General features: G+C 41.2%; 1 protein-coding gene and 1 pseudogene across 1 annotated transcript in view; one reads left to right on the top strand and one right to left on the bottom strand.

Moving 5' to 3' along the window:
- UPRT (uracil phosphoribosyltransferase homolog) overlaps nt 1-20271 on the top strand; it is a 31433-nt gene that overhangs the window by 2306 nt on the left and 8856 nt on the right. Inside the window, exons 3-4 of the mRNA XM_040999742.1 lie at nt 15493-15535; nt 19546-19615. Coding sequence (XP_040855676.1) covers nt 15493-15535; nt 19546-19615 — 113 coding nt within the window. The remainder of the gene's footprint in view (nt 1-15492; nt 15536-19545; nt 19616-20271) is intronic.
- Nucleotides 8297-9863, bottom strand: LOC121169435 (annotated as a pseudogene).

Below are 20271 nucleotides of genomic sequence, written 5' to 3'. Positions count from 1 at the left end.
AAGTGCTGGGGCCATTGTTTGCTGCCTCTCAGCCACTTAGCTGGAAGCTGGATTGGAAGTGCTCCCGGATACTTTTAAATTTGGATACATGTATCACAAGTGGCAACTTAAACTGTTGTTCTGTAATACCTGCTCTGAGAACATTTTCTTTCAATATTTTTCCTGGCTGATCTTCCCCTGGCCTTTTTAAAAAATAAAGATTTATTTGAAAGAGTGACAGAGAAAAGGAGAGAGACAAAGAGTGAGAGAGCTTCCATCTTCTGGTTCATTTCCCAACTGGCTAGAGATGAGACAGGCTAAAGTCAGGAGCCTGAAGCTGCATCCAGGTGTCTCACTTGAATAGCAGGGGCCCAAGTACTTGGGCCGTGTTCTGCTGCTTTCATACATGTATATCAGGAAACTGGATTGGAAGTGGAGCAGCTGAGACTCAAATCAGTGCTCTTATGGAATATTGGCATCACAGGTGGCAAATTAATTTCCTTCCCTGGCCTTTGATAGGCAAGATTTACCTTCTATCTTGTTAGGTGTTTTAGAAAGCTGTTATTAGGTTGGAGTTTTGGTTTGTTTTGCTTTTAAAATCTATTTACCAGAGACAGGAGATAGAGATAGATAGAGACAAAGAGAGGGAGAGAGAGAATATAAGTGCTCTTATCCCCCGGCCCACCACCCCAAAGCCTGCAGCTGGGAGGGAGCTAGGAACTTGATCCAGGTTTCCCACCTGAGTGACAGGAACCCAACCACTTCAACTATCACCATTGCTTTTAAGGTCCACACTAGCCGGAAGCTGGATTCAGGAGTTGGAGCCAGCCAAGTGAAATGTAGTTGTCATGGTATCTTAAACTTCCAGGCCAAATACCTACTTCCAACTTCTAAATTGTTTTTAACTTTTGTTTGAGAGGCAGAGAGGAACAGAATGGTAGGGAGAGAGGACTCCCATTTGCTGGTACACTCCCCAAATGCCAGCAATAGACAGACCCTAGTTGGACTCAAAGCCAAAAGCCAGGAACTCAATCCAGGTTCAAGAATCTGAACTTGAACTTGAGCTTTCACTGCTGCCTCCCAAGATCTGCATTAATAGAAACTCACGCCAGGAGGAGAGCCCATGTCCAACCCAGGCACTCTGATAGAGAAGTCAGATGTCCCTTAACCATTAGACCAAATGCCTAACCCCATTTTATGTATTTTTATATATTGATCTTTTCTATTAGGTTTGAAGTTCCTTGAAGGCTGAAATCTTACATCTTTGAACTCTAACCATGCCTTGCATTGTGATGCAGCAGATTAAGCTGCCACTTAAGCTGAAACCCATTACAGGCATCCTGGTTTCAGTGCTGGTTTGAGCCCCAGATACTCTGCTTCTTATCCAGTTTCCTGCTAGTGCATCTCAGGAGGCAGCAGATATTAGCTCAGGTGCTTGGGCTGCCGTCTCCCATGTGGGAGAACTAGGTGCAGTTTTGGCTCTTGGCTTTGGCCTGGCCCAGTTGTTATGGTCATTTGGGGGAGTGAACCTTTACATGGAAGATTTTCTCTTTTTCTTTCATGCTACCTTTCCAATAAATGGATAAATAAATCTTTAAAAAATAGATGCTCGATTATGGAGCTTTCTTCTTATTTATTAATACTATACTTGTGAAACTATTTAAATACTCTTAATCACTATTGCAAACTACTGTGATCATGTGCTCTAACAGATAAGCAGTGATTTAGCAAATAGGAACCATAACATTTATAGTTGTACAGGTAGTTTAAATAAAGCTTATGTATAAAATAAGAACAATTTTTTCTTTCTGTGAAAAAGGAATTACTAATCTTGGATCTTGGGGCCTTGTTGATATAGGTTGTTTTCAGGACTTTAGCAATCTCTTAGAAATTATCTGGGAGCTTCTGTTTGCATGTGCATTTTAATGATTGCCAACATTGACATCTTTATTGAGGTATGATTCACATTCCATACAATTTCAGCATCTAAAATATATGATTCAGTGGTTTTAAATATTTTCACAGTTGTGTAGCTGTCATCACAACCAACTTTAGAACATTTTCATGACCTCACCAAGAAATGCTATATCCATTATCAATCACTTTCTGTTTTCCCTCCAACTCATCCAAAGCCCTAGATAAGTAATACTTTCTATCTGTTGATTTGCCTATTCTGGACATTTTGTATAAAATAAATCATAGAATATATGGTCCTTTGTGACTAATTTCATTTGGCATAATGTTAATCCATGTTATTAAAATTAATATGTAGCATTCCTTTTATGGCTGAATAATATCCCATTATATGGCTATACTGCAGTTTGTTTTTCATCAGGTAATGGACATTTGAATGATTTCAACTCTATGGCTATTATGAATGATTATGAGTAATGCTGCTATATACGTCTGTGTGCATTTCACTTTTTTTGAGAGACAGACAGAAAGAGGGACTGACAGATTTCCCATCCTGCAGTTCACTCTCCAAAAGCCTCCAACAGCAGGGGTTGAGCCAGGTTGGAGCTGGTGACTCAATCTTAAGTCCCTCATCTGGGTAGCAGAGACCCACTACCTGAGCCATCACTTGCTGCTTGCCGGGGTGCACATCAGCTAAAAGCTGAACTGGGCAGTGAAGCCCAGGGCTTGAGTCCAGGCACTCTGATAAGGGATATGGACATCCCACCTGCTGGCTTTTGACCATTCAGCCAAATCCCTTCCCTTGTACCTTTTCTTAATAGGGTAGGGATTCTCTGCTTTCCTTAGCTTTTGTAAAGGATATGATATCGTAAACCATTATTGTAGAGCTTGGAGACAGCATGGTATTTGGCATTTACATATGACAGTATCAACTCATACTTGATTAAATTTCATTACTTGGAAAAGCCTTGGTTATATCATAAACCTAGATGTAAGTAGGATCTTTTTTTTCCTCCCGAGTTTGGAAGGAGGCAGTAGGATTCAGGGGAGTGATCTCAGGCTAGATGTTTAGCAACTCTGTGCTGCTTCAACTTTATCATTTATGAAATGAAGATGTTAGTAACAGCTCACAAGGCTCTTGGAAAGCCAAAACAAGATATTGTCACAAAAAAATGTTATAAACTGTGAAGAGCTGTGCCTGTTTAAAACATTTCAAACCATCATGTTTGGATTTTAGCTGAAAATTTGAAGCTATCTCAGAAAGTTCGTAGAAAATGGACTTAAAGTAAATTTGTTGCAAACATCTTGAAATGTGTCCTGTAGAACTCACATTTTTATTTTGAAAATCAATATTGAAAAGCACTGGAAATTTTTTTGCTGCTTACATATAACATGAAAAGACTACAATTTTGCTAATGTATCTATTTAGATTAGGAACAGTGGTTTATTTTTTGTTAACTAAACCTGTTAACAGAGGTTTTATTTTCTGTTTCTTTATCTTTAAAAAAAATCTGTTTCTGCCCCTCTAAGGGACTGGTAATAGTTTGCCAGTGGTAAAAGCAATTGTATTTACATAGGCCTAAATTATAGCAAGTGTCATCACTTTTCATTCCCTGTCTTTTTTTTTCTTGTGCTACTTTTTCTTTGATGTGGTAGTATAGATGTGTACTGAGGAGCTGTCTGATAATAAAAATTACTGGAGTACTTGGGGCTTTTTCTTTGTTTTTATTATTCCTGGTCTTTAGCATGTATCTTATAAGGGAATTGCTTTGAATTCACTTAGGCATAGGCAAGTGGGGATTGAGCCAGCAGGACTCCATGTTGTAGTATATATTAGAGGGTACTTCAGAATGCTTGTGGAAAAATGGAATCAAAGGTATGAATGTATCTTTATGCAAAAACATCTTTTTTTTGCAATATACATTTTTTATATATTTTGGAAAACCGGTTTTGCATCAAGATAAACTCATACCTTAATCACATTTCCCACAGTTTAAAGTGCTTTCCTATATATATATATATATATATATATATATATATATATATATAAAGCAAAGCTGAGAAGACTATACTGATTTCAAATGGAGTTATGGTGCTCAGTATTTGAACCATAATATACTGATTGTTACTGAATTTCAAGGAAATGATTTTCTCTCTTTTGGAGAGTACAGTAATCTAAACACAGAACGAACAAGTAATTTACTCAGCCATCTATGCGTGGGTCACAGGAGAACTTGGAAAAAGAAATGACACCTTCATTTCCCTGGTTTTGTTATTGTTGCAGTGAATTAAACCACACATCTTTCTCTTCCTGCCTCCTTAACGTACTAACCCTAGCAAAATGTGAGAATAATGTACTTTTCCCTTGTTTTCATTGTTTGAAACGTGGTTCATGACCTTATATTCAAGGCAGTGCAGTATATTTAAAAGATCATCCTCCCTGCCCAAGTTTTTGTTTTCTTTTTGTCTTTTGAAACATTAGAATTAGAGCTATTTTATGAGCTAGTGAATGGTTCTTAAAATCTTTTTTAAACTATTTCATCTTTTTCAAAAAGGCTTATTTTTATTGGAAAGGTAGATTTACAGGGAGAAGGAAAGGCAGAAAGATCTTCCATCCAATGTTTCCTATATATGTGTCCTAGCGGGGCTCTGGCATGGCCTTGGCAGGCTGCTTGGATGACAGTTAAGCAATTTGTGACTTAAAATTTTTTTTCATTTTTAAGAAATTTATTTGAAAAGCAGAGTTAATAGAGAGGAGAGAAAGAGAGAGAGAGAGAGAGAGAGAGAGAGAGACCTTCCATCCTCTGATTCATTCCACAAATAGCTGCAACTAATAGCTTGGGCTGGGGCCCAGGCTGGAGCCAAGAACCTGGAGCTTCTACCAGGTCTCTCAGTGGCTTGGGGGGCCCAAGCACTTGGGCCATTGTCTGCTGCTTTCTCAGGCCAGCTGGGAGCTCCCAGTAGGAGCTGGCTCAGAAGTGGCATAGCTAGGACTTGAAGCTGGGCTTACATGAGATGCTGCCATTGAGGTGGCTGGCATCTTACCTTGCTGAGACTATGCTGCCCCCTGTCACACACTTTAATTTTATTAAGCTGGTGACAATGCATTTCAGGGTGGATGATCATCCTATCCAATCCTAATGTGAACAGCCTGATAGGACTGGAGTCATCTAAATGACGTAATGTTCTTTATCAAAGCTTTGCAGTCCTTTCCTGTGAAGTCCTTTCTGATTGTGGTTTTTTAAAATACAAGTTTCCAACTTCCCTATTTCAGGGTTGTTTGCAATGTCTTAGGCGCAGCCTGACCATTTGCAGCTTTTGAAACGCCATAGGAGAGGGTATTTTCTCAGATAGCACCACAGTCCCTGTGCAATGTCCAGTTTCCCTTGTGTGGTAATTTACTTGGCTTTGGACTTGGGGTAAGAGCAAGCCAAGGATTCCATACAGTAACAGGTAACTGAACTTGCCTATGGAGCCTGGCTGGACACCACCCCAAGACTGGAGGAATCACAGAACTTTTACTTTCAACTTGTACAAACCCAAAATGCCCACCACAGGGGAAAAAAAAACAACTGTCACTTGTTCATTGTTTAAAACATGGGTGTAGTTTTGGTTTTTATGTCTTTCCTGTGTGAATTTTCTGATTGGCTTTTTGGGGTAGAAGGAAGGGAGCCAAATCTTTCAGCTACACAAATGCTAGAGAATTTATTAGGCATATCCTAATAATTTCTCACCAGCTAGACTGGACCCCAAGAAGACAGAAAGTCAGCTCTGACACACAGCATTGTGTATAGGGGCATGGATGTAGCAATCCTAATGTTAGGAGAAAAATGATAGCTTCCCTTGTTTTCTACCTGAATTTGAGTATTTACATTAAACTTTGCTTTGAGCTGCAAGTGAGTCATCAATACCACTCTATTTTATGAGCTTATTAAGAAGGTGCTAAAGAGCTGTGGCCTTGATGACTTGCACCTGGCAGGTAGTAAAAGCTAATTGTTTTTAGCTTTTCATTTTGAATTAGCTTCCTAGGGATTTTTTTTTTTCCCTGAAGGTGAAGGAAGGAGAAGGAAATTCATTTATAAATTGTCAGCATACACTCAGAACCTCTAGGGGCTATCCTTTATTTATTCCTTATTTTCATTTATTTGAAAGGCAGAGTGACATCAGGGAAGGGCACAGAGCTTCCATCCACTGGTTCACTTCCCAGATAGCCACAATAGCTGGAATTGGACCAAGCCAAAGCCAGGAGCCTGTAAATCTACCTGGATTTTCCACATGGCGGCAGGGACCCAAGCACTTAGGATATCATCTGTTCCTTTCCCAGGCACAGTAACAGTGAGCTAGAACAGAACCAGAGAAAAGATTTGAACTGTCACTCTGATATGGGATACAAACATCACAAGTGTTGACTTAACATATGGCTACGGCACCACAACAGTAGCCCCTTTATTTATTTATCTTAATATTTATTTATTTGAGAAGCAGAAAGACAAAAAGAGAGCTCCCACCTTCTGGATTGCTCCCCAAATGCCTGTCATGGCCCCATACCACGTCAGCACTGAAGCCAGGAAAGTGGAACATGGTCCAGGTCTCCATAGAGGCAAAAATCCAATTACTTGAACTATCACAGCTGTCTCCTCAGATCTGCATTGGCAGGAAACTGGAGTCAGGAGCTGGACTTGGGTATTGAGCCAGGCACACCAACCAGCGTCTTAACTACTAGGCCAAGCATCCACCCTGATTGTTTAATGATAATACAGAAACAAAGTAATTATGGAAATAGAGTTTATGTTTTCAGATCTTTTGCTAAGCATGAACCTTAAATGAAATATCTTTTTATTTTAAACCTCCCAGAAAAACTTTAATCTTCTATTTCCATTTAACCTATGGCTTAAAAAACAAAAACAAGCAAAAATATATTAGAGCTGAATTTTAATCCATTTCTTTTTTGTTCTTCAATTGGAAGTTACCAGATTAAAAGTAGAATGCCCAATTAAATTTGAATTCAAATAAATGATTTTTTAATTTATTACTTGAAAAATCTTAAGCAACAGATTCAGTACAGCTGATATTAGGTAACTTAGGTGCTAAGAGTGTGTGCAGGCTACTCATTTTTACCTCAGAACAGTTAAAAAGTTTTGCTCCCCTTTAGTCTTTTTAAGGTAGGGCTATCATTATTTCATCAATATCATGGGCCAAATCCCCCCTCCGTCTCCTCTGCTCGAGACAGCGTGGCTTGCTAGTGCTCACTACGTTCTGCCTCGTCCATGGTTCCCGGTGATGTTCCAACTTCCTGAGTATGTTTTAGCAGGGCCTCGCTAGCCCTGCGGACAATGGCTGGTGGGGTGGAAAAACAGAGCCTGCAAGCTCGTGCCTGCTGTTGACCCAGGCGGAGGCACCAGGTGCTTGCTGTGCGCGTGCACAGACCTGCAGGTGAGGATTGATGGTACACCTGTGCAGTCACGAGGCCACACTCTAGGTTAGAAAAACAAGGGCAACATCAGAGTTCACTGACTGGTTGTGGAGGGAAGATTGTGAGCTCCGGAGTCAGGAGTCTTGGGGCCAGAGTGAGAGAGAGGGGTGGAGGTGGGGTGAGTGGAGTGTGTTTTTTCGGGGGCTGGATTCTGTTTAGGTTGTTTGTGCCATGCAGGTGCCAAAACCCGAGGACAAATGTGCAGTGCTTTGTGGCTCATGTGAGCTAAGTCTCTTTCACTACACATCTTCATTAAAGAGCCTGTGAGAGGTTATCTTTCATAATGAATACAATAAACCTCAGATACTAAGTGCATCTCTCCTCTGTAAAAATTCTGGATGCCAGCCAGTGTGTGAAATCAGGTGCTACCCAACCTGCATCACACAGACATTGGAGGCCACCTTCTCGGTAGCAGTGGCTAGCGCTGATGGGCATCATTTTAGGGTTATGAAGGATAGGAAGGGCAAAGGAGTACCCTTGGACTTGGTTTAGGTCTCCTTCCCATGTTTTCTTTAGCATACACTCAGGCCGACTGCAAACACAGATTCTGACTCTACAGTCAATACCGGAAGCATTGGGGGCCACTCTGGAGATGCTGCCCAGCCCTGCACACTCAGGGCTGAGAATCCACAGAGCAAGGAAGCCCCTGAAGCTGCTTCAGAGGGGACACCCCTGGACAGGAGCTGTTAATATCATCCAAATAGAGGCAAGGCAGAGAAAGGTCTCCTCCCAAGAGAGAAGTGCATTGAGGGCACTGGGACAGCAGCCTTGTGCCTTGTTGCTGCTACCCATCTCCCACCTGTAGCTGGGACTTCACAGAGACTGGGACTGACCACAGACACACACCCCTCCCACCTTTGCATCACAGACACAGAGGCAAAGGCCACAGGCGGTCACTCCCAGTGCTGTCTTGTCTGGGAGCATCCTATTTCACAGTCCAGTGAATGAGCCATTATGGGAAGCTTGGTCTGTGGAGGTGGCTGGGGATGTGGAGTACTTGGCAAGTAACGGATGAAGAGGTGGTCTTCTTTTTACAGCCAGCGCAGAATTTGATCACTACAAGGATGGCACCTGCCTTGGTTACCAGGGGGCTAAGGCAGGTGTAAAGCTCAAATCTGGAGGTCCCCCAGGCCAAGTCTGATAGCTGCTGCTGCTCCTCCTCTCTGTAGTATGGAGCCTCTAGCTTGGAGCTGGTGAACTGGGGCAGCTGGCAGTGGTGGTCAGGGATGTCTAGTGATTTACAGAGTAAGTGTTGCAGGCCTCCCGCCCCCCCCCCCCCCAGCATGCACACGATGTAGGCAGGTGCACTGGTTGGTGGGGTGTTAGAGAAGCTGGCAGCCTTCCCAAAAGCATGCTGGGCACCAAGGATCTGCATGCCATCTTTGACCAAACACCAGCATCGGCATGTGGCCATGGCACAGAAGGCTTCACAGAGCATGCTGAGCAGCAACAAGCAGATGTTCATGGCATCCAGGAGGGCCATGCAGGCGTAGAAGAAACCATCAGGGTTGAAGCGGGGCAGGTACATGGAGCCCAGACCTTGCTGACTGCAAAGATTGGGGTGCCCATCCAGTCCAGCAGCAGCTGCAACTTGGCAGGTTCCAACTGGCATTCTGCCAGCACATTTCACTCCTGGGCTGCAGTCCCCAGCCAACCGCCAAAACTGTGCCAACCCAGGTGCTGTACAGCAGTAGAATAGTGTGCCGAGGGCTTCCTGCAACGGTGAGCCAGGGGCATGCAGTGCACAGCACCCAGGAGCAAGGCCCCTGGATTCCTCTCCATGCTGTCCAGAAGCTGGTCCAGAGTGTGCTCGGAGCTAGCCAGCAGGAGACGGAGGTCGTAGTTCTGCTTGTGTGCAAAGATAGGAGCCAACACTCGCATGGGTCAAGGAGCTCACAATCTGGACTATACGGCCAGCAGCTCTCCCCGTAGCTGGGCTGCCAACTTAGGAGTCCAGGACACTTGCACCAGCAGCAGTGGACCCTGCTGCAGGATTACCAGCTTGTAGTCTTCAGCATAGCTGGCACGGATGGCATCTCCCGCACTCTGCACGAAGAACACGAGAGCTGTCATCCTCCCCATGGTAGCTGACAGCGCCTCCACGCTCCCATACCGCAAGTAGATGGGCTTGCCAGCCTCGCTCAGGACAAAAACGTGCCTCTGCTGGCTGCGCCAATCTTCATCGCCAGGCTGCCGCTCTAGGTCCCAGGGCCACTCTCAGAGCCATGACCGGGAATCCTTTCACCGACTGCTGGACTCCAGCCCTCACCTTTGCTTGACAGGGACTCGGAAGAGGGCAGTAGTAAAAAGAGGGTGACCTGCTGCTCCGTGCCTTTGGGTTCTCCAGGTCTCCATCTCCAGAACCCCTTGGACCAATGGGGTCCCCTATGTACCCGTCACCGGTCTCCTCATTGGAGAGCCGAATGTCCCATAAGTCCTCTGTGCGCCGCCCTGGGGGCCGCGGCAACAGCGTCTCCTCCAGCCTCCATCTGCACATCCTGTTGTGCTGGTGCGTGCCACCCACGGGTCTATGCCAGACCGGGTCATATTTCTTTCCACCAGCCAGCTGTGCTGTGTAGATATATGGTTTTAAAATACGTATTTGAGGGCCCGATGAGGTAGCTTAGTGGTTAAAGTCCTTGCCTTGCATGATCCAGGAACACATATGGTCGCCAGTCTGTCATCCCTGCTTCCCATCCAGCTCCCTGCTTGTGGCCTGGGAAAGCAGTCAAGGACGGCCCAAAGCTTTGGGACCCTGCACCTGCATGGGAGACCAGGAAGAGCTCTTGGCTTTGGATTGGCTCAGCTCCGGCCATTGTGGCCACTTGGGGAGTGAACCAGTGGATTAAGATCTTTCCCTGTCTCTCTCTCTCTATAAATTTGGCTTTCCAATAAAAAAATAAATAAATCGTTTTTTAAAAATGTGTAGTTGATTAGGCATCCTGTCATTTTATTTGCTAAATCTGGCAGTTGTATGCCTGATTCCAACTTCCCTATTCCAAATGCTGCGAGGAATCCTTGCGTATAATCGTCTTGAAGAAAGATTGATATGTTTAAACTTTTGAAAGCACATCTAATTTAGTGTTACTAGGATTTGATTTAAATTAACTCATGTTAAGGTACGAATCAGGCGATTTTGCTTTAATCATTTTGGAAAGAATGTTTCTTGTCTGTGCTTAAACGGCGTACATATTCTTTACAAACTAGGTTATAAAAGCTTCTCTTCAAAAAGAAACATTTCAATGTCTTATTTGCCCTCCAGGCTCTTGATTTCATATTTTCATTGTTTGCCTTGTATGTACATGCCAATTTCATTCACAGGGGGAGAAATATAAAAATACATCTAAAAATTGGCTACCTTCTAAGTAAACACTCCCTTATTAGAGCAAAATGTAAATAATGACTTGACTTAGGGAGTCAGAAGCAGAGAGCTTCAGAGTGGGAGAACCTGGAAAGTCTTCACCTCTGTGAGCCTCACTCTTTTCAGTGCTAAAGTGCTGTTGATAATTGTAGAATGTACCCCTTAGGGCTTCGTGAGGGTTAGATGACATAATGTACCTAAGTGCTTAATACTTGGCACCAAGATAACTTAATGAATGATGCCAGTGAGAATGAAGGAGAAAATATGGTGTTAGATATCCAGTGCAATTTCTTGACCTTTTCAGAAGAACTTTGTTAATAAGTCTTCATGAATTTGCGATACATACACACACATACAAGCGTATTTCATAAATTCAAGGAAAATAGTATTAAAAGAAGCTTATTTTGATGGAACAGACCCTGTAATACACATATAACTTCTTCATAATATGCATTTTCCATTAACATTTTAAAGACCTTTTTTAGGCATTAATTCCAGTTTTTTTGGCATCAAAATGACTTTTTATTGTTTATATTCTTTTTGAAGTATCTGTATACACACATATAAACATATATACAGCTGTTAAAAAGCTTTTGGCTTTAAAAAAAAAAAAACCACTGGGACGTTGGGCCCTGTGTGATAGCCTAGTGGCTAAATCCTCAGCTAGTGGCTAAATGCCAGGATCCCATGTGGGTGTAAGTTCATATCCTGGCTGTTCCGCTTCCCATCCAGCTGCCTGCTTGTGGCCTGGGAAAGCAGTAGCAAATGACCCAAAGCTTTGGGACCCTGCACCCACGTGGGAAACCAAGAAGAGGCTCCTGGCTTCAGATTGGCTTAGCTCTAGCTATTGTGGCCACTTGGGGAGTGAACCAGCAGATGGAAGATCTTTCCCTGTCTCTCCTTCTCTCTGTAAATCTGCCTTTCCAGTAAAAAATAAATTAATAAAGAGAATTTTAAAAAATGGGATGTTACTATGAGTACAGGAAGAAGTTGAATGATTAAATGACCATTTCTGCTGTGACTATTGAAGTTGAAATTGTCCCAGGGAGGCTGTCCTCCGGCAGCAGCACTGGAAATACAGGACAGCCTAACAAGAGGAGCGGGAGAGGATCCCCACTTGAACTCTCATTTTTTAAATGTTATAAAAAGTCCTTTTTATATTTCTGCATCTTGTGAATGACAAATGAATCTCTGTTAGGCTTTGAAAGAAAGGTTGGTAACACTCTTAAGCAGCTTCATCTTGCTTTGAGTTTGCTGTGAAGCACACGTGTTTTTAAATATACACGTTTGCTGCAGTCTGTCTTGAAGTCTTAAAGTGCTTTATAATAATCATTCTCTCTCTTTTGTTTAAATAATCTCTCTTAACAAATAGGAAAGAGTCAGGTTACTAAGTCCACATATTCAAATGAGGATCTGGTTTCCAGCATGAATCTCATTCTTTTGTTGTTTCAGTGTGAAGATCATTTTGTAAAATGGCTGCCTTTGGCTTTCATCTTGTTGCTACAGGTGTATGACACGTTTATGACGGGTGGGGGGAGGGTATCAGGAGAAGCGTATTCTTGGATACGGTTTGATCTACATTATTAAACTCATTTAGTGTTTGTTGAATTTAAAAGATGTTGGCTTAACATTAATTACATTTCATGCTTTGGATTATGAGCACCTGGATATTACTGTTTGTTTGAATATTTGCTATTGAATTATTTAAATATATTTTAGAATATTCCAGGGATGTGTGTGTATGTGTGTGTGTGTGTGTGTGTGTGTGTGTGTGTGTTTATTTGTGATCATTTTGCCTTGGATTTCACTTGAGAGCATTATTTTATAGAAGATGATGTGTCTTTCATGGGTTTGTTTCCAGTAGAAGTGTTTTCTTTTTACTGTTGTTGAGACAAAAGTGAATAGGATTGTGGTGCCAAATGACGTGTATGGAGTGAATAAAACCCACAGCTTGGTATACATGAAAACATCTTTATTAACAAATAATTTAGCCCAGTGTTGAGCCTAAAGTAGAGGTTCAGAGAACACGAACAGCTTGATTGATCTGGCAAGTAATCATCTGGTTTATAAGCCTCTGGTCTTAACAATATTAAGGATTTCAATGTGATATTGAAGGCCGCTGGGGATTTTTTTTTTTAAATGCAATCAACTTATTGTATTCCAGCTTTACTTTAATTTCTAAATTGATTTAAAGTAAACAGTATGGGTCTGAAGTCTGTTTGAAGCAGCAGGAGGTGAGTTGGTAATTACTGTTCATAGTGGAGTGACTTGGAACAGTGGCTGTTTTAATTGGAGGTCAAATAGCTGTCAAAAAAATGACAGTGCAAGATCAGTTCTCGTAGTTCCCTTTTTGGATTGTGGAAAAGGTACTTATTAAAGCTTATTGGCTGAGGCTGTTTTTTGTTTTTTGTTTTTTGTTTTTTTTTTAGATTATCTGAAGGGTGTTAAAATGTCTGATTCCAAACTAAGGGAATGGTTTGTTGATTCTGACAACTTCACCTAATTTAACTTTTCTGCGTAATAAATTGATATGTAACTGTTCAGAAATTCAAAGCAAAGCAAAACATTTTGTAAGTGTTCCCAAGACATACCACAGGTATTTCCTTAAGATGAATACAGACTTTTTTCCCTACTGGAAAAACTGAGTTCTGGCTGCCTAGACAAGTTTGTATAGATTTAGCAAGCAAAACAGTAGGCTTCAATATTTTTAAATAGTTCACTGCTTTTACTTCCTTGACAAGCATGTTGTGAAGATTAATTATAGAAATGAAAGGTGCTGGTGTAATAGCACAGTCGCATTTGAAAACCACAGTATATGTAATAGAGCCTTTTAAATGGGCTCTCTGTGCATGCAAGGCTGCTTCAATACATCTGTAGAAAAACAGAATTTAAAAAGAGGCATTTATTTTGGTTTCAAATTTTTTTTGAAAGCCATGTGTAGTTTTTTCCCCCCCATAATACATATTTTTCATGAACTTTTAGAAGACCTCCCCATTAGGGAAGTGTGGATAGCTTTCTGAGTTTAGGGAATATTTATACATAAATAACACTGCCCATATTCTTGCTGTTGCTCAAATATCATCTGTCTTTTAGAGTTAATATCTGTAATATGCTAGAGCTGTGATTACTCTAAGAAACCTAATGCCATTTGTGTCAGGAATATTTCACTGCTTTTCCATGTTAGAGAAAGCAAATGCAGCTTGAGAAAGAGTGGTGATTAATGGTATACTAATGTGGTATGTGCTTGCATATGGCATTTTGATGTTATGTTGGGGAATATTTTTGGTATGCTTTGGATAGGCAGATGGGATTTTTAAGTACATAAACTGTAAATCAGTCCTTTTAATTAAATCATTTAACTTTTCATGAAAGAAGAAACAGTACTAGATTTTTACATACAGAATAAAAGCAGTCATTTTTAAAGTTCACTTTTTTTTTAATAAAAAGCATTTATATTTATTTGCAATGCAGAGCAACAGAAAAGTAGGGACAGAGAAATATCTTGCATCTACCAGTTCACTTCCCAAATGCTTATAATAGCTACCGCTGGGCCAGGCTGAAGCCAGGAGCCTAAATCTTGTTCTGGGTTTCCCATGTGGGTGGTAGAGATTCAAGTACATGTGCCATCATGTCCTCTCTCCCAGGATGCACATTAGCAGGAAGCTGGAACGCAAGCCGAGTAGCTGGGACTGCGTCCCAGAGACCCCTTACATGGGCTGTGAGTCCCAAGCAGTGGTTTGAAGTGCTAAGCCAGAATGGCTGCCCTAATCAACAGTCTTTTAACATTCCTTCTTTGGCTGGTTAATAGTTTATAGGTAGGTGCCACCCTAGATTCTTATTCCCTGGGTACCTCAAGGAAATCAAAGGATTGACTGGAAAATTACAGAAAGATCTAGGGATTAATCTTGGAAATTAGACTATATATGCTTGGAAGTGATAGGAAAAATAGAGAATATACTATATCATAAATTCATAAAGGATTAGAGATGAAGTAGATGGATTACTTGTCTTGATAATATGGAGGGAAGACTGGGAGACCCTGAAAACTTTACTTTGCTTTTTAAATGCTAGAAATTTATTTTAAAATGATATTTGGAAGGCAGAGAGACAGACATAACATCTCTCCCATCTGTTCCTATGACAGCTTGGGTCTGGGCCAGACCAAAGCCAAGAGCCAGGAACTTAGTCCAGATCTCCCACATGGGTGGCAGGAGCCCAACTATCACCTGCTACCTCCTAGGCTGGACATCAGCAGGAAACTGGAATCAGGAATGGAGCTGGAACTGGAACTGGAACCATAGGTGCTCCGGGATGGAACGCCCCAAAATAGTGTGTTAACCACTGGGTCACATGTCCACCTTGACAGCCCAAATTATAATTTTTTTTTTTTTACCACAAAGTTTCCTCTCCACTTGAACTGCAAACTTGCTGCCACCTTTCAGGGGAAATTTATTCATCTTCTAATTGAATTATATGTACTCAGATACCTCAGTGGGGGTTGGGGGAGAGCTGAATGCTCTTCTCAATTCCTATCTGTAATATTGGTAAGAAACAAAAATTTCTGGTAATATTGATCAATTTAGCCCACTTAAATCCTTAAATTTCATTTTAAAACAAAGCTTATTTCAGCAATAGCCTGTACATATATGCATTTACACTTTGGGTATGCAGTAGGTGTTACTATTAGTGTTACCATATACATTAAACAACATTTACCTTAAAGTTTTAATCTTACTAAAACTATACCTTTTTTTTTTTTTTTTAGAACAGCCAGTAGAGGGGACTTCATGTTTTCTGCAGATCGCTTGGTAGGTGGAGGCTTTCCATTTTCATTTCACCATTGCTCCTACAAATGATGTAATCCTACCAGGGGGCTTCATTTTTTGAGAGCATTCTGGGGGTGTTGAGAGACAGTACTAAATTATAATTATGTTGCTAGGCTTCTGGAATTGTTCTTTGTACTGTTATGTTAAAGCTCTGTCTCAGTCCTTTTGACCTCACAGCATTACCCATGAATTCATTCCCTCCAGCTCTGAGGTCCTATGATCTTACAAATAAATCTTGATAATCTGGCACTCTGAAACTAAATGCATCATTTTAGGTCAGTGAAATGAAGTACATTAAATGAAAAGGATGTAAGTAGAATTAGGAGTTACCCTTGTGATACTCTCAGTTAAAAGGCAAAACTAATATGTTTCTTGTAGCATATGGAGTGGGTGGGGTATTTTGCCTCTTCTCTATCCTCACAAGTGAATACTAAGCTGGTCTCCCTACACTTTCCTCAAGGAGTTCCAATTAAAGACTGACTAAACCAAATTCTGTTTAGCTAGTGTGATCTGAGATGTCATACCAATTTGGTTTGCCATCAGAGTGAGTGCTGCAATTGTGTCTTGTGTTTTTATTTTAAGTGTGCACAGTGCTCGGAATGGGGTTGACACATTGTCTGCTGTGGTTATTGTTAGTCTTCATCCATTCATGAAGCATATAGTAAACTCCTGTGCATCAGCCACTGTTCTAGGCTCTGCTGGGAGAAAGAAGATACAACAGCAGGGAATATACACATGGATCCTGAACTCATGGAGTTTTCAATATGAATGCTATTGTTAGTACTGGGTTTTGAAAAGAAAGAATTGAGGGTATGACACAATGGTTCAGTTGGCTAATCCTTCACTTCCAAGCACTGGGATCCCATATGGGTTCCTGCTCCTGTTCCTGCTGCTCCATTTCCTGTCTAACTCCCTGCTTGTGGCTTAGGAAGGTGGCAGAGGATGACCTAACTCCTTGGGACCCTACGTTCACGTCAGAGACCCAGAAAAAGCTTCTGGCTATTGGCTTCAGATCAGCTCAGCTCCAGCCATTGTGACCATTTGTGGAGTGAACCAGCAGATGGAGGATTTCTCTGTCTCTCTTTCTCTCTGAAAATCTGCCTTTCCAACAAAAATAAATACATCTTAGAAAAAAAAAAGAATTGTGGTTTATTAAACCTCACAATTATAATCAAATGATAGAAGGTAGATTATTAAAGGGAATCTGAGGAACTCCACCCCCCCCCGCAAAAAAAAAAAAAAACATGAAACTTTTCATTTAGATTTTCCCTGGGGAATTTATTCCAGAAGCATGTAGTCAACTCCTGTTCTGCTTTTGGCTTTAAAATTCTTAGTTCAGAGAAAATTCTATTTAAAAATTATTTGAGCTTTCAGGGGGCAGTGAAGGCACCAAGATAAATGTGGTTGACATTTTGTGGGCTACAGTTAGGTCATTCTGTCTTTTATGCTTTTATCAAACCAAAAGAACAGGTTGGAAGCAGAAGGAACTTTTGTCTTAATGGCTTGCTGTGGAGAGTACAAGGGTCTCGGTGTTCTCTCATAGAAAAGTGTTCTTCCTTTCTTTCACTTTCTTGTGCTTTTTACTTCTACAGAAAATAAGCATTAAGTCTGTGGTTATTGAAAAATGCTTCCCTAAAGGGCAGGCATTATATGAAAGGTCTTCAAAAAAATTTGTGGAAAGTGCACCGAATGACAAAAAAAAAAAAAATCTTTGCATGAAAAAAAAATATTTGCATGAATTTCAAAAACTTTTGCATCAAAATATGTATCTTTTAACTCTATTTTTCATAAATTTTTGGTATCTTATACCTTAGCCAATTGAAATAATAAGAAACTTGAGTATGATTCACCTGACAGGATGGTCATTTGGACTGCTCTGTTTTTTACAGTTGGCTCTTTGAAGGTCCTGAGGTGTGCTAAGAGATGGCATGTTGTGGTTGTGGAAGGAACTAGAACATTTAGGTCTATTGTTGAGGATTTCTAGTATACTGTCTCCTAGTACAAGGTTCCCGACATAGAGAGAAGGAATTCTGTCCTAAATTTGCCAGGGTTCATTTCTCTGATCCTCAGATTTTTTTGCTATATTGGTCACTGCTGTGAATTTCTACTCTCCTGTAAGAATTGGATACACTAATTTCTGTGCTAGGGTTGCAGATGATAGGCCAGGCGATAAGACTCTTTAAAGGAAGCTTACTAAGAGGAGGAGATTCAGGCCCTTTAAAGAAAAGATTCCTCTTCAGTCCTTGGAATTTGTTCATAAAGAGCATAAATGCCCATGGCAAGCAGTGACTGGAGGTGAGTGTGCACGTGCACGCAGTATTCATGTGGTTTCCAGGTCCTCTGTCTGATGCCGCAGGTTGACAAAGTACTGGACCATTTGGAACTGATATTTTAATGGCAGCAGGGTGTTGTGTTATGATAACAAAGCCTGGGACCTGATACTTCTCTCTGCTGTTCCTGATTCTCCATCAGCAATATAGAACTGATTGGAGAAAATGTGCACTACACACGCTACACAGACTTTATGATAGTCAGATGTGGTTGCTCCTCAGGGGAATACTGTATCTGGTTTGTAGAGACTGTTTCCCACAGTGCTTTAGAGAAACTTATCTGACAGAAAGAATGTGCGCAAGCAAATATGAGTGCTCCCCTTTGCTGGTTCACTCTCCAAATTTCCACAATAGCCATGGCTAGGTCAGGCTGAAGTTGCGACCTAGGAGCCCAGTTGGGGTCTCCCATAGGGTCTTCCACGTGGCTTCAGAGAACCAGTGACTTGAGCCAGAAGCTAGAGTTGGATGCCAGAGCCAGGAATCAAATCCAGGCATACCAGTGTGTGGCATGAACCATTTAAGTGGTATTTTTAAGCATTAGGCTAAACACTTAGCCCTGCTCCTGGTTAGTTTTTAGTGATTCTTTCCTCTATATCACATATTGTGATTATTGTGTGCCTTTTCTTTAGTTGAGAAACTGAAATACATTCCCCTGGATCCTCCTTGAGGAAGTTTCAGGCTTTGTTTGCATCATCATGGATCTTTGTTAAAAAGAAAATAAAATAAGAATTTAAAAGGTAATAATCAAGGCAGAAAAATTCCCAGTAAACACTGTTTCTAGATAACCAGAAGTATATTACTACTAAGGAGGCTTGTCATGAGTTTTACTGCTTGCTGGAGTTTTGTTTCAATCATAGCTGGATTGATTATCAAAAAGTATATTATGTTGTAGAGTGCAAGAGAAATGATAGCAGACGCAAGTGGAGGATATCAGGAGGAATCTTAATTGGCCAAGCTTGGCCACAGTAGCTCCCACTGCACTTCAGGAGCCACTGCACTGCATGGTTGAAGTCAGTTTTTTGTTTTGTTTTGTTTTGTTTTGTTTTTAAATGACACAGTTCCATAGGCTCAGGAATTTTCCCTACCCCAGTCCCCAAATACCTTCTCACCACTGATTTCTCCTAGGGGTTTTCATGCTCTCATCCTCCAGTCAGATTGAGAGCCATATAGTACAGAGTTTCCATACATTCAATTAACTAAGTGGCAGGAGGCAGGAAGGAAGCTGCTGGAGCCCAAAGTTTCCCTGTAGTTTCATTAATCTAAAGTAGCGTAGTAGGAGGCAGGAGAGACTGGGTTTGGAATCTTGGGAGCCATTTCCACTCTGTGAGAGGAGATAGGAAGGGCCAGGCAGGGAACCTCCCTTTCCACGCTGTCACCACTGTGAATTAACTAGGCAAGCAGGTGCTAGTATCAACCCACTGCACGCCATCACAATTGAAGCCTTTTGGTGGCAACTATGTGCATGAGGCAGAATATGTAGCAACAAGCAGTATGACATTTGGATATGTCTTTGTCTAACACACGATATGGGCCCCTTTCCACATCCAAAGATAACCTTTGCTTAGTGTGCTGTCCACCTCTGCTTTCTCATTCACCTCATGAGGTTAGCAACCAGCAGAAGAGTCTCACCAGATTGTCAACTTATTCCTCCTTTGACTCTAGATCAGACTTGTTGTGGAAGAGGGACTGAATCAGCTTCCATATAAAGAATGCATGGTGACCACTCCAACAGGTAAATGGGGTTACTCAAAAATTTTCTCATAAAAATTCTGAACCTAGAATGAGGAAGAAAGGAAGAAAAGCAGTGTGAATAAAAATCAATATGTACAATAAGAACTCTAGGCAGAGCTGTTCTTTTAAACTTCTTTAAAAAAAAAAAAACTCAGGCACTAAGTAAAGAAATCTGTGGAGGTGACTTTTTGTTAATGGTTTGCTTGTCAATTCAAATTAAAGGTTAATAAATAGTATTCAGCATGCAGGTGTTACTTCTGATGACAGCCCATTGGGATCAGAGTTAAGAATTGCTGGCAGCTTATCTTCACCTCGGTGGAGAAGCTGCTGGTGTTAACAAATGGGCAAGGCTGGTTTGGCATTGAAACTCCAGGTTGAAAAAAAAAAAAGAATGAATAGCAGAAAAGAAAAATGAGAACTGGAGAAGGTGCTTTGTTCCACTCTGGAATAGAAAGTAGCTAAAGATATCTGTTTCATGGATTTGAAATTCTGATTTTATTCTTTAGTAAGAAATGGGAAACTGTCCTATTTAAAGGGTTGACCTTGTGAAAATTGGGAGCTGAGTTTGGTGCATCTTAATTGACACAAATTCAGAATGAGACTGGAGGTTGAGCAGAGTTTGATAACTATTTCAGCCTTTTTCTTCTGCTTTTAAGA

Source organism: Ochotona curzoniae, unplaced genomic scaffold (genome assembly GCF_017591425.1).
Source record: "Ochotona curzoniae isolate NIBS_2020 unplaced genomic scaffold, NIBS_Ocur_1.0 scaffold_1852, whole genome shotgun sequence".
NCBI lineage: Eukaryota > Metazoa > Chordata > Mammalia > Lagomorpha > Ochotonidae > Ochotona > Ochotona curzoniae.
This window is presented reverse-complemented; position numbering and strand designations above follow the sequence as displayed.